Below are 14744 nucleotides of genomic sequence, written 5' to 3'. Positions count from 1 at the left end.
GGAGCAATTTAAAATTAATTATCAAATTTTTATTTTAAAATTTGAGAAAAATTCATTTAAAACAGAGCAAGATATGAGTAATTAAAGTATTTCTTTTATACTGCGCATGAGTGGGAAAAATTAAAAAAAAATTTCTCCATAATTTTGTAGTGAGTCGTATTTGGCAACTAATAGAAAAAGTCCGATTTGAATATCATAAAAATTTAAAAAGTTTCATGCAATTTCCTAAGTATTTTTCGTATTTTTTAAAAGAATGCTCAAAATCATAAGGGGTTTTCCATGTATTTCATTTTTTAGTATTAAACAACATTTAATAAATAGGACATCCGAATTGTTGGAAATCATCCCCCATAAAAGTATTTTATTTTCTCGCCTGTGTTTTTGGTGTATGAACTTCCATTGTAAGGTATAACTTGTTATTAAATTCTGTATTATGATACAATATAATATTTGTAGAAAAATCCTTATCATTTAGGGCTTTCTTCTAAAAAGTACGAAAACTACATTGAAAATTGCTTAAAACTTTTTAAGATATTCAAAGCGGACTTTTTTATTAGTTGCCAAATACGATTCCCTACAAAATTAAGAAAATTTTTATTTTTATTTTTTCCGCGCATGAGTAGTATAAAAGAATTACTCATATCTTGCTCAGTTTTAAACAATTTAAACTAATTTTTCTCATAGTGGTCACCCACCAGCTCACTGACCGCAGCCAGTGATGCTTGACTTCGATGTTCTACTGGGAAGCGTGTCTTAACGATCAGTCCACTGCGGGACAAAATTAAAATGGATAATACATATTGATATTGATATAATGTTTCAAAACTTACAGTTTTTTACTGTAAATGAATATGTTGATCAATTATGCCTTACCTAAATCAGCAACAAGTGCTTAAATGTTAAGATAGTAAATGATTGTTTCATGTATCGCATAGGATTGAACAAGATTATTTACAAACATTTATTAGAAACTTATATATGCTGAAATGATCACAACAAAGTATCCATAACCTACAATTCATTGCTGCGGAATAATTTGTATGTCTAATGCTTATCTTATGAACAACAAAAGTTTAAAATTGAAAATAAAAAAAATAAAAAAACGTTTTAGAAATTTCATAGCAATTAAATGAAATTTTTTGTAACATAAAATGTAATTAAAATCATTATATGTAAGTTACATGCAATGTAACAATTCTTTAAAAATGTTCTAGACCCTAATTTGCGCAACAAATTGGGATTTTTATCGAAAAGCATTTATTGATTTTAATAATTGTAATAATCTATAAATTGAATTAAATTAATTAATTAAATTTATCCATAATTATATTTATCCTATCCAATCTAAAAATAGAAATCTAAGAAATCTAACAATTTTAAAAGCCACTAACTTTAAAAAAATTATTATTAGATTTTGGTAAAATTATTTGAAGCGTATTACAATTGAATTTAATATTTTGTTAAATAAAGCATTCATTTAAAACAAATACCCTCATATTCGTAATGAATAGTAAGATTGCACAAAAGGGATAATTCATAATGGCATAATTCATGTCATGAATTACGATTTAGGATCAATCACATATAAACAAAAAAAACAAAAATACGATTCCAAAAATACATTTTTTGGAAGAGGAACAATTCTCAATAAAAAATTCCGAATCAAATTATCGTTTAAAGTACCGATACTTTGGGTGCAGTCTCCTTAAAAGTCATTTTAACCGCAAAATATGATACCGTTTTTTTACATTCATATTTATTTAATCAGTGTTTCAGAGAATTTGCGGTAATCATTACTGTAACAATTACGGTATATCAGATTTTTTGTTTCGTAACATGTTCCGGTAAAAGTGGATTTTACGGTAAAAAGTATTGGCACCCTGATTACTGGTACCTTTTTAGATCCGGAATTTTGTACAGTTTAAGTTTTAAGATAGTAATTAATTAATGACTTTACCTGCATATTAGCTAAACGTAGAGGTACACCAGCAAGGCACATCAAAATCAACGAAGGAAACAGTAAAAATGATGTCTCTAGAAACAAAATTTTAAAAAAAAACTTCCGTTATTTCATTTGAATAAATAAAAAATACAATAAAACAAATTGAAACAGACACCCTGTGCGTGCGTGCGTAAGTAGGCACGTACGTATGTATGTATGTACACACGCACGATACGTATGTATGTATGTATGTATGTATGTATGTATGTATGTATGTATGTATGTATGCATGCACGCACGCACGCATGTATGTATGTATGTACGCACGTATGCATGTATGCATGTAGGCATGTATGCATGTATGTATGTATGTATGCATGTATGTATGCATGTATGTATGTATGTACGCACGTATGTATGTAATTACGTACGTATGTATGTATATGTGTATGTGAGCCTTGCATGGATCCAGAATTTAAAGTAATTCTATAATTTTTCAAAACTTGAGTCATGCGATAAGGAGTTACATCAATTGTTGCCTTTTAAAAACATGTCAATACGCAACATACATTAAACTACTTATCTTTAATGAGAAGCTTGCGCCTAACTATTACATCGACCTCCAATCCCATGCAAAGGTGCCAAATGTTTTTTGAGTCTAAATTTAATTCTGCGTCTCGTAGAAATTTGAACTTAAACGTATTTTACTAATGTTGAATGAGTTACGCTGCCAATTAAAATCGTGGAGATTGGCGAGAACAAGCTTTGTCGGAATCCTGTCTGCTCTCCTGGCAGCGACAGCATAAAGCTATGCATGCCTCTTCGGAGTATAGGCATAGGTCGTGTGATAGAGTAACTGTTAATGTTCCTTAGTTTTCAGACATTGAAATGGAGAGCTGAGACCAGTGTACCAGCTCATTTAACGAGCATGAAAGAGGACTCAAAACAGCAACTTGTCTGCTAGAGTAGTTTCAATCATCCATTATGAGATTCATGTCAGGCATCTGGCTTATCAATCAATCCATTGATTATCTTCATATTCCAGAAATTGTTCTAAGCTGTTATTTTCAGATACCAGAAATTCTTTGAAATGATGAGGCCTACGTAGCCATGTGGTGTCGTCCATTAAAATGAAGCCGGAATCAGCTAAACAACCTAAGAAATTGATCTTAGAGATCCAAAAGCACATATCAGTTACACTTCCTTGATGACCTAGGGGTCTTACGGTTATCCAAATTGCTGAATTTCTCGATAACATCAAACTTTTGCTTCCTAATGGTCAATTTCTAGACCAATATCTCGGTCAGATTAGAGGACAGATAACGTGCTTCTAGTTGATACTTTTATATGAAGAGAAACGTGGATTGTTTATTTATTCTCCGCTGTCCAAAAAATAGACCATTATGGCAGCTTAAAATTGATAGTCTGGGATGTTATGCTGAACGGACCCCTCATGTCTCCGAATGAGACACTGTAACTGGTAAGAGTCTAAATACGTAATCTTGGGTTCCAGTTATTACTTTTTTAGCGATTAAGTTGTTTCTCATGAATTAGCCAACCAGATCTTCAAACCTAAGAAGTAATGTTTTAACTTGATAGATAAGTTTCCGCCTTGAGTCTTCCTCCTCGGTCTTCAAATTTGGTGCTGGAACAAAAATTATTTCAATTTGATCTTTGCTCCATATTTTTGATTCCTGTAACTTCATCGGCAACATTGAAAGGCAATTTCCACAATGCAATGGCATACGTAATTTTTACAAAAACTCATTTCTTTTTTATCGGAATCCATCTACAAGAACAACTCTTTTCGTCATAAAACTGTGACATACTGTTTTTTTGTGATAGGTGGATTTATTCGCCAAATGTGCTTTTCATGTTTCGAATCATATTTGTGTTACAATTTATCTACATTTTTATATACTATTCAATAAAAAACTTTTAATAATACTCTTCCAAACTTCTTGTTTCTTGTTCATTAATTTGAAATTAAACGCCGAAAACTGGCTATAAAGTGTGATAAATAAAAAAGCGATCATCTTGATTAATTTTTCATCGAATGATCGGATTACCTTAATGCAGTGTTTCCCAAACTTATGACTTTTGGGTACCCTTTCTAAATTTTTGGTAACGCTGTGTATCACTAATAAAAAAAAATGAATATATTTTTTACTGTAAAAAAATTGCACAAAAGTTAAAAATCATAACTGGCTGTTGAAACTACTAATTATTAACTGTTAACTCTGCAAAAAATAGCCAATAGAAATATGCGTAATCGTAAATTTTCATGGCTAGCTTTGTTTTCAAATAAATTAAAAAAAAATTTAGTTTGTTGCAAGAACGAGAACCCCCTCTAAACTGTTCCTGTACCCCTGCGGGTAAGCGTACCACACTTTGGGAAACACTGCCTTAATGGTTTGAAGGCCTTACCTTAACTATGATAATTAATTAGTACAGACGATATCTTAAGTTACAAAATTAGACCCCCCCCCCAGAAAAAACGTGTTTTCTCTGAATAACATACAGCATACTTTTTTTGCTGCTGACGGATTTGGATTCTAGATTCTCAAAATAAGAGGGATTATGAACGTATGGAAAAAGTAAACTAAAGAAAACGATTGAGCATAATCAACTTAGTGATATTTTTATGCTATTTATTAAAGATTATTAAAACTAATTGAGAGAAAAAAACACATTGTAGAAGTTATTGAAAGTAGCAATTTTTCCGCTATTAAAAAGGGGTTCTTGTTACGGACCATCGCATTCGCTCTCTCTTGCTGTGACATTAATTGCATCAAATAAAAACAATAAAATGAGCTATAATGGATAAAAATTTTGATATTTACCTCTTATGGTTAATGATAAAAGAATACATCCGCTGGTAACGAGACCACTGAAATAAAGGTGAAAGAATATCAATAAAACAAATTAAGTTCTGAAAATATGCTTTTTTCATTAAAAATATACTTTTAAAGAAAAAAAGTTTTTTTTAACTATATTGAAATAATTAGAAGCTTCAGAAAGAATGATGTTTAATAACATTATAAGATTAAAAAAAATGACTTCTGTTGAGCCGACGCTTAGACATCAAAAACTCATTCATTCATTGAAATATAAAGAGATTTTCTGAGATAAATTGGGTAGCAGACGTGACTAAAAAGGGTGAACCACGCTGGTTAAGCACACCTGTCCTTAAAAAAACAGGAAAGAATTGGAAGAGCATTTGTCGAAAGAAAACTCTTCTTGTCAAAACCATAAAAAAAATAATGTGCCACATAGTAAACGATAACCTTAGACTAAGAGGTTATTGAAGAATAAAAGATTAAATAGAGGAAGAGGTTGAATAAATGAACGTGTCAAAAAGAACAATATCTAGCATAATAAACGAAAATATTCGACTAAGAGGTTAATGAAGAATAAAAGATAAAATAGATGAAAAGGTAAAATAAATGAACGTGTAAAAAAAAACAATATGGCACCTAATAAATGAAAATCTTAGACTTAGAGGTTATGGAAGAATACAAGATTAAATAGATGAAGTAGTTAAATAAATGAAAGCGTCAAAAAGAACAATGTCTTGCATACTAAATGAAAATATTCGGTTAAGAGGTTATTGAAGAATAAAAGATTAAATAGATGAAGAGGTTGAATAAATGAACGTGTCAAAAAGAACAATGTCTAGCATAATAAATGAAAATATTCGACTAAGAGGTTAATGAAGAATAAAAGATAACATAGATGAAGAGGTTAAATAAATGAACGTGTAAAAAAAAAAAAAAAACAACATGGCACCTAATAAATGAAAATCTTAGACTAAAAGGTTATGGAAGAATAAAAGATTAAATAGATGAAGTAGTTAAATAAATGAACGCGTCAAAAAGAACAATGTCTTGCATACTAAATGAAAATATTCGGTTAAGAGGTTATTGAAGAATAAAAGATTAAATAGATGAAGAGGTTAAATAAATGAAAGTGTCAAAAAAATGTGTCGCATAATGAATGAAAATATTAGACTAAGAGGCTATTGAAGAATCAAAGATAAATAGATGAAGAGGTTAAATAGATGAACGTGTCAAAAAGAACAATGCGTCGCATATTGAGCAAAAACCTTAGACTAAGAGGTTATTGAAAAACACCTAGATATTTTCTTACAAATAAATTAAAGAGCCACAGAGTTTTAAGGATCACTTTCAAACAGAAAAAGAATTCTACTTTCTCCACGTTAATGTTTGGAAAAATATGTGTTCTGAATTTCTGAATTCCGCTGCCCAGAAGTTGCTAAGACTTGGCGATAATTCTGCAACAGATCACGATGTATTTAGAGTTGAATGGTGCCTAGATCTTCGTATTTTTGTGCCTTGTCGCTTTTCTAAATTTTGATTAATTGACTCATCTTTTCTTTAACCACATTAAACATGCTTTTTCTGTTGCATGTTTCAAGAAAATTCGGAAATTTATTATGTGAGAGTTTAAAAGTATTTAAATTTGTGTTTACTTTCCTTCTGTTTTTAACACGTTTGAATGAGTTTTGAATATATTAGGTCAGTTCATTTGTATATTTTATGTGTTTTCTCCGTTGTTGAATAACTCAAAAGAATATTATAGAAATAATTGAAATGTAATTAAGCTCGCATTTAACACGTTTGATGAAGATTTAAATATGTTAGGTTAAATTATTAATATAATTTATGTATTTGCTCCGTTAAGTAACTCCAAAGGATATCGAAATAATCGAAATTTAATTAATTGGCATAGAACAAGTTTAATCAAATAAAAATAAATTAGGTCAATTTATTTGCATAATAAATGTATTTTTCTCCATTGTCAAATAATTAAAAAGGATATTATCAATATGTAATTGACTTTCAATTTAATCAGTCCAATGATATGAATATATGAAGTTTTGGATACATTATGTTAATTTATTTGTATAATTTATGTATTTTATCCGTGGAAATAATAAAAATGTAATTAAATTTGGATTTCCGATTGTTAACTTATAAAATATAACTCTCTTTGATGTGATTTTGAAATATGTTTCATGCAATACTAGCCGTACTGAAACAGCACAGATCCTGTATTGCTAATTATATTCATAAACTACATAACTTATTTTACTTTTCATGTAGGGTTAAGAAATATAATATTTAATTTAAACTGCAAAGTGAAGTCTTGAATTTATTTTTAATTGAAACACTTAATTTTATGTAAACTTTATTTTCATCAGAATAAGTATTAAAAAAAAACGTTTCTATCTTGAATATAATGGTTATTAGGTATAATTCCAATAAATTAAAGTAATTATAGAAATATGTCTGAAGCTTGGACAATGACAAAACTGGAGGAAAATTGTATCGCAATATTTGAGAGAAAGATTTTGATGAGTATACTTGGTGGTGTAAATGAAAACAATAACTGGAGAAGGAGATTTAACTTTGAACTGTACTAGATTTATAAGCAACCTGATATTATTAAATACATAAAAGTAAATAGAATGAATTGGATGGCCCAAGTGATTCGAATGAGTGATGACAATACAATAAAAAAAAATACTGCTTTTTAGACCCACTGGAACAAGAAAGCGGGGACGGCCGCGGTTAGAGATGGGCTTACTCAGGGGAGTCTGATTTTCTTGCAATTAACGAAAAGAATTGGAGATTTAAGATAAATCAGAAGTCAACATGGAGAAATCTTCAGAGGAAGCCATTGGCTCACATTGGACTGTCTGGCTAACTATGATGAGGAAGATAGAAGTGTATCATAACTAAAAGTTCAAAAATTTTAAAAATGGGGCATAAAATTTGTTATTTTTTATTACCGTTTTTCGTAGGAAGCGTTGAAAATTCTCTGACTAACAGAGAGGGTGGCGATCCTAAAACCTTAACTGTTAAACCTTAACTGTCTAATAACCGAAACCTTAACAGTCTAATAATCAAAATTTCTTCGCATATCTTTAAAGGGTTCCATGTACACTTTATTAACAATAAAAAATGATTTAACAAAAAGGACTATCTCAATACATCTTTACAGAGAATATTTAATATAATAATTTCATTTTATTAACTGTATTTAATCATGTAAAAAATATATTTTCATTATCAAGATCGCATCTGATATCACTCCAATCGACAAAATTGATCACTTTACTTTTTATCACCATTGTAGATACGAGCTTAAATCTCTCTAAATCGTAACCAATTTAATGGTTCGATGGATTCGAATTGTTTGTGTTTGGATTATACATTTAACAGTTTCACAAAATGTAAACAGGAAAACTTACAGCATAAAACAAATACATATTATTTGTCTTTTAATAGGGTATTTTATGTGCGGTAGCTAAGTATTATGATTATTTTATTGTTATTTCATGATTTCACGAACAAACTAAACACGCTACTTCTCTGTTAGTATTTTAAAATGAGTGCGACAATATCCAATAAATCAGTGAGTAAAAGCATGCCATACTTAATTACATGTTCAGAACTATATTTTACATGGATTAAAAAAATCATTATTTTATATTAGTAGCACGAATGTTTGACGTAATGATGTTTGACGCTTCCTGAATAAATTTTTTTAATAAAATTAAAAAATTTATTTTTGTTGAAACTCCGAGAGTAAAATAAAAATGAAATTATTTCTTTAGATATCTTTATAAAAAGTAATGAAACAAACTTAGGCAGCGCATGTTCATAATCATCATAAAAAGTATGATTTGGTCGGATTATGGGGACAATGTAAAAGTTTATTATATTTGATAGGTACAATATGAATTTCAAAAATTATAATAGTTTCTTTTGCATATTTGTAAAATTGCATTAAATAATAACATTAATAAAACATTTATAATGACATTAATAATTACATTAATAAAAAGGAAATAATAGTACATTAGTATTTCATTCGTAAAAAAAATCATCACACTCTGTAGTCTTTTTTCTTCGGGTTTCTTATACAATAGGAAAAAAAAAACTAATTGAAAATTTTTTGATCTAATCATCAGATCCTCACGTAGTACTAGGACTCGATGTTTAAATATAACGCTTTCTTTTAAAATTCGATTCCTCAGAAACTATTCGACCGATTTCATTCAAACTTTGTAGTTTGCCATGTAAAATTACATTCCTTAAAATGATGGAAAAATTTATATAGTTTGCAATTAAAAGAGTTTTTGACTACCATCAAGTAAAAAAATTAAAAATAATAAATAAAAATTATTTTATGAATGAAAAATTATCTTTAAATAATCGAATTTTATTATTATTGTGTGCAGAAATTTTTCGATTATAACGTACCGAGACATGGCAAAATATGCAAAATGTTAAACTAACATTGAGATCTCCAAATTTTGGACCGTTCTCCTGACCAAACTATTATGAAAATATTTCCCAGATTTTATAATTTTATAACCGTCGTTGAACAGCCGACCCAATTTTATGGGTTTACGACTACTTACGTTCAACTCTGTAGCCTTGTAATTTTGAATCCAATCCAGAAGACAAGGGAACTCCTGGATCGCGTAATGGGAGAAATTTGCCTTCGTGGTGGACTTTTTGATGGAGCTTACCCGCATTTACGTTACATGGAGATCACGAGAATTTCCCACGGTTAGCCTGACGGAAAGGAGACTCTAACCCATGATCCGTCTACTATTGAGGATATTACACGTCAGCACTGTGATCGGTGCAAGCCGGACGTGGGATTCGTATCGACTGGGATTCGAACCGGTTCGCCTCATTGGAAGGCAAACACTCTATTCCCAGAGCTATCGCGGATCATATTTCCCAGATTGTGGCTATCACCCATATTTTGAGGGTAAGGAACACAAATTCGTCGAAATAAAGGTATGCTTATTCGGAGAAAGTACGTTTTAGTACCCGATTTCGTAACTTAAAATACCGTCTGCACTAATTAATTAGCAACTTTGAGGTCACCTCTGTAAACCAGTAAGATAGAGTTCAAGTATACGTGAAGCCAATCACAAGATTAACAATTATTCAGAGTGCTTCTTTTTTTCTTTTCTTCTCTTGGAGCGCTGTACCGCGGTAAGTTATTCTACAGTTTTTCTGACATAAGTCTAATCCAATGAAATGATCTAATCTAGAGGTCTTCGTCATTTTGCGCCCTTTAGTCCCATGGACTACACATGTGCTGTTAATGCTACAGCTACATTCATAAGATGTTTATGGTTAAAAATTTTAATAATATAAATTTATGAGTAAAAACTGTAAAGTGAGATTAAGTCTCTTATTAAATTAAGTAACAACTCAGAATCTATAAAACAAAATAAAATAAAATAAAAATGCAATTTTTTCATGAATTACGAGTTATTTTGCATGTTTCAAATAAAGAAACAAGCGAATATTAATTATGATTTCGTTACATTGCAGCAGAATTGCGAGAAATTTCCGAGTCTATTATGTGCAATTTTTAAGTAATTAATCTTGAAAATATTTTATGAGTAATTAATCTTTTTCATTAAATTCATTTATAATTTATGCATTGTGCTCGAAATTTCCGGTTGTAAGGAATTACTTAAAATGCTAGGAAAAATCAATATTACGCGCATACAAAAGAAATATAATGTGAAAGGCAGAGGGCATACTTGAAAACCTCGTTCCAATAAGTTTTGCAAAAAAAAGAAAACAATATATTATAATATAATGAAGATATTTTTATTACATTCTTAAAATCTAAGATTTGGGGGGAAAATCAGTTGAGGGCTTAACTTTATACCCGATTCGAACCCAATGGAATGAATAAATATTAATAAAGAAGTATTTATTCATTATAGTTCAGTAAAATTGGACTTTTTTTCTGAAAAATTAACACCCAAAACTTTTTTCATAGAAATCTTTGCTACGTTCTCATAAATTATAATTATAAAATTCCCTTCTGTCCTCGCTCATCTCCCCAGTATTTATATTTTGTCTAAATAGCCAACCCAATTCTATTGCAATGTTCAACTCCGTAACCTTGTAATTCTGAACCCAATCCAGTAATTCTGAACAAACTATTGGACTGGTTCAAAATTACAAGGCTACTAAGTAGTCGTAAACCCAAAATTAAGTCGGCTGTTCAACGACGGTTTTAATATATATATATATAAGATAAAGTTGAATGACAAGGAATTTAATTAATCTGCAATACAGTAAATAAGCGAAGAGATATTTTATAAAAGTATTTAATGAAAAATAAAATAATAACAGCGAAATATATGCGTTTGCGAAGAGTTCTATTTACATATCTGAATTTTGCCACCTTTTTATATGAAAGTTAAACTATTCTCTGCTGTAATAAAATCAAACTTATACGAACCTTACATTCGGCCCCGCTCAATGCTAAATGTAGATATCTACATTGAAGCGTAAACATTAAGGTTCTAGGACAGATTTCGTCTAATAAGTCTTTCAGGCGGGCGTCGATTGCGTCGCAGATCGTAGCGGCTCGATATGATGTTCGGGTAATTTTCAGGATCCGGGATGCTTTCTACTGGATCTTGAAATTCGGAAACTGATTCTTCCTTTTCTTCCGAGCTCTCTTCTTCCTGGGTGACTGGCGTATCTCGCATGTGATATGGACGAAGATGTTGTACGTCTCCTTCAGGAGCTCCAAAAATACGCTTTTAAAAGCATTAATTAGTCCTTTCTTCTAGCTAAATCTTATTAAAAACAGGATGTAATTCCCCTTGGCATCTCCGGTGAGTCTTTTCCGGCCTCTGGCGGGCCTATTTTTCCATTTCTGAGTGTTTGAAATCCGATGTTCCATTGATCTAGGCTTAGAGTATCAGGCCGCCATATTAACGTGTCATCCACTGCAAGTGGATTCCATCGCAATTTTCAACAACTAATATTTTTTTTTCGCCTTCATTTCCGGCTCAAAACACTTCATTGCATTCGCCCATGCGATTATCTTTCCTATTTTATAAAGTTTTAACTTTCCGGCGGCCTGGTACTCTCATAATCAGTATCTTTTTAAAATATGTCACGCATAGGTATAGGCTGTCGCTATGTTGAAGTTTGTCATTTGTAAACGCTGACTTTGTACACTTTAAATAATATCTTATCGTTGGTATTTTAGTCTAATTTTTTTATATGTCTTTCCCCCAACTGTTTTTGATCGATCGCCATTATAAATTTTAAAATCACATCACTTTTCAATGTTAACTGATGTTCCATTCCCCATAGCGACAATCAAAACAAATTTCATGAATACAATTACAGTTAAGTGCTTCTCATCACGCCTTTTCCATCATTTCTTTATTAATTAATTTTTTAGTATCTTTTAATCTTCTCGATAGATATACCAAATTTTTGTTGTCACATTCCAATATCAAAGTCAGTGTTTACAATGTCATTAGTTTTTGTTTCTTATTCTACATATGTTCTTTCAAAGCTTTTTAGTATCATCTTACATATGTTAGGGCATTATTATTCTTCATTATGTTTTACTTGTGTACCATTAAAGTTTTATTTTGCATCTCTGTATATTTTTAATCTAACTATGTTACTAGCATGTACTTCACTATTACCAACATATGTTTGCACAACGTCCAATGGAACAGTACTACATAGCTTAGGGCTATACTCTTTCTCCAGTTTCCAGTACATCAGAAGAAATTTGCTGCGCTTCAATAACTTGTTTTAATGACATTCCCTGGCCATACCATCTGCCGAAGCATACAATCACGTTTAGAACAACATTCTTTCTATCTCATTTTATTTTTATAAGCTAGTCAATGTCGATATAGCGACCGCCTATACCCATATCATTTAACATCTTCTTTAGTCAACATCTCTGGCCAAGAGTCAATCTGATGCATAAAAATTTTAATTCTTGTTCAAATGTATTTATACGCTCAATATTCCCCGTATCCATCAATGTTATTTTATTGTATCCTATCATATGCTTTTCCATCCCTTAACTCAACCTAAATATTTCATTGTTTTTCTTTTTCAACTTTAATCAGAGTTTATACATTTAACTCATTTTAAAATTAATTTTTGCTAGTGTAGTACATCATATACTTCTAGTTTTTGTATGCATGTCGCCACTGGTTACACCGTTATCATTCTGACTTCTGTCCCAATTTGAAGTTGCCTTACTCTTATCGCTCTGACCACCGGCCTCAACTTCTTAGTTTCTTCAGATCCGTTTTTTTATAGTTACAATAGCTTTTAGTGACCTCTTATGTGTATAACCGGGGGCGGCATCATTATCATAATTATTTGCAATGGAACATCGGATTCACATCTAAATATAGTGTATTAACATCTCAAGGAACCCGCGGAGGTTGGAACATGACTCACCACTGCCATTTTTCTCATTTTGCTTAATTTTCCAAAAAAATTTCAATTTCCCTTTTGTTTTCTCACTCCCCATTATCCCCATCTCCATTAATTTCTGCATTATGTCCTCGTCTGGTAACATAGATGACATGCAAACTTATGGTGAACAAAGTGATGTATCAAGACCCAAGGCACGTGGAGATTTCCCCACGCCATCAATGCATAAGAAAACTGAAAGACCATATAGAAGAGGTGTCAGCTCAACTCCACTCTTCTCCGGTGAGCCTAGGCATTCTGCTGAGCATCCCTCATCTTTTGGCCATCCCTCTACCGGTCACAATATTCTACTAGAATCAGCATCAATCAATCCACAATGCAAACATATCATCAACAGTAACAGCGAACAGGAACATACTGTTTCGATTTCATCATCGCCTAATTCTACTCCAACTGACAACGCCTCAACTTCAGACTGGCCCCTCCTAGATCCGTCCGATGACCTGGATAAACTGCTCGCAAATCTCATCAACAGCATAGATTACAAAACCGGAAACAAGTTTAAACTCCCGATACCCCAGAGAAAGGTCTGTCAAGACACCGTCCACAAAATTAGAGAACTTTTCAACAAACAGAATCAAATTTTAACTTCTCTCAAACAGTCACGATCTGACAAAGTCGAACACTCCACTCACTTGAAGAATTTAGAACATCAAATCAAGACAATTTCCGTTCAACTTGCTGACATGAAGAACACTTGCTGCGGCCCTCTGAACAGTGAGACCCTGATGAGTACACGTTCTCCTGTCCCAATCATTATCACCACAGAAGATGGCTCCAAACCTGACGACATTATAAATATCATAAACAAATCTAATCCAAAACCACTTGTGAAAAAAGTATACAAAACGAAGAATCTCGTTGAAATAAAATTCCATACACAAGATGATAAGGTCAATTTGACAAAAAGCATTGAAAACAAACTTCACTTCAAAGATAAAGAGCAACGCCTTACTCCGCTCATTATACTTAATGCACCAGCTCACTTCGATGGCACAGACATCGCTAATATTCTCCAAAGAAACTGTGACACACCCAGCAACAATAACGTAATAAAATACGTCAAATCCATACCTCATAAAAGAGCTACAGACAAACACCACATCATAGTCAACGTCTCCCATAGACTCGCAACTAATCTCCTTTCGGCTAGATTCATCTTCATAGGACTGAATAAGTGCATAGTTAAGAAAAGATTAATCCTCAGGAGATGTTCATGGTGTCAAGGTCTTGACCACCAGACTCATCAATGTCAACAGGAATTCGCAACATGCGTGACCTGTGGTAGCCAACATCACTCCAGCGAATGCAATTCAAACACCCATCACTGCATCAACTGCTGGCACTCTAATACGTACTTTGGTACTTCACACAATCCCCATCACCCAGCTTATGCTGCAGATTGCCCAAGCTACAAGACTGCACTCTCCGCACTTCGATCAAATTTTAATCCACAACCG

At 31.7% G+C, this 14744-nt stretch overlaps 1 protein-coding gene across 2 annotated transcripts in view; it reads right to left on the bottom strand.

The window, feature by feature from the left end:
• LOC107440994 (equilibrative nucleobase transporter 1) overlaps window positions 1-14744 on the bottom strand; it is a 103837-nt gene that overhangs the window by 48921 nt on the left and 40172 nt on the right. For both annotated transcript variants that reach the window (XM_016054115.4, XM_016054114.3), the window contains exons 4-5: window positions 4786-4832; window positions 1958-2034 (exon numbers count right to left, since the gene is read on the bottom strand). In XM_016054115.4, the coding sequence (XP_015909601.1) occupies window positions 1958-2034; window positions 4786-4832 (124 nt within the window). The remainder of the gene's footprint in view (window positions 1-1957; window positions 2035-4785; window positions 4833-14744) is intronic.

The sequence above is a fragment of the Parasteatoda tepidariorum genome, chromosome 6 (assembly GCF_043381705.1).
Source record: "Parasteatoda tepidariorum isolate YZ-2023 chromosome 6, CAS_Ptep_4.0, whole genome shotgun sequence".
In the NCBI taxonomy this organism is placed as follows: Eukaryota; Metazoa; Arthropoda; class Arachnida; order Araneae; family Theridiidae; genus Parasteatoda; species Parasteatoda tepidariorum.
Note: the sequence above shows the minus strand (reverse complement) of the source record. Positions and strands in the feature narration are given on the sequence as shown.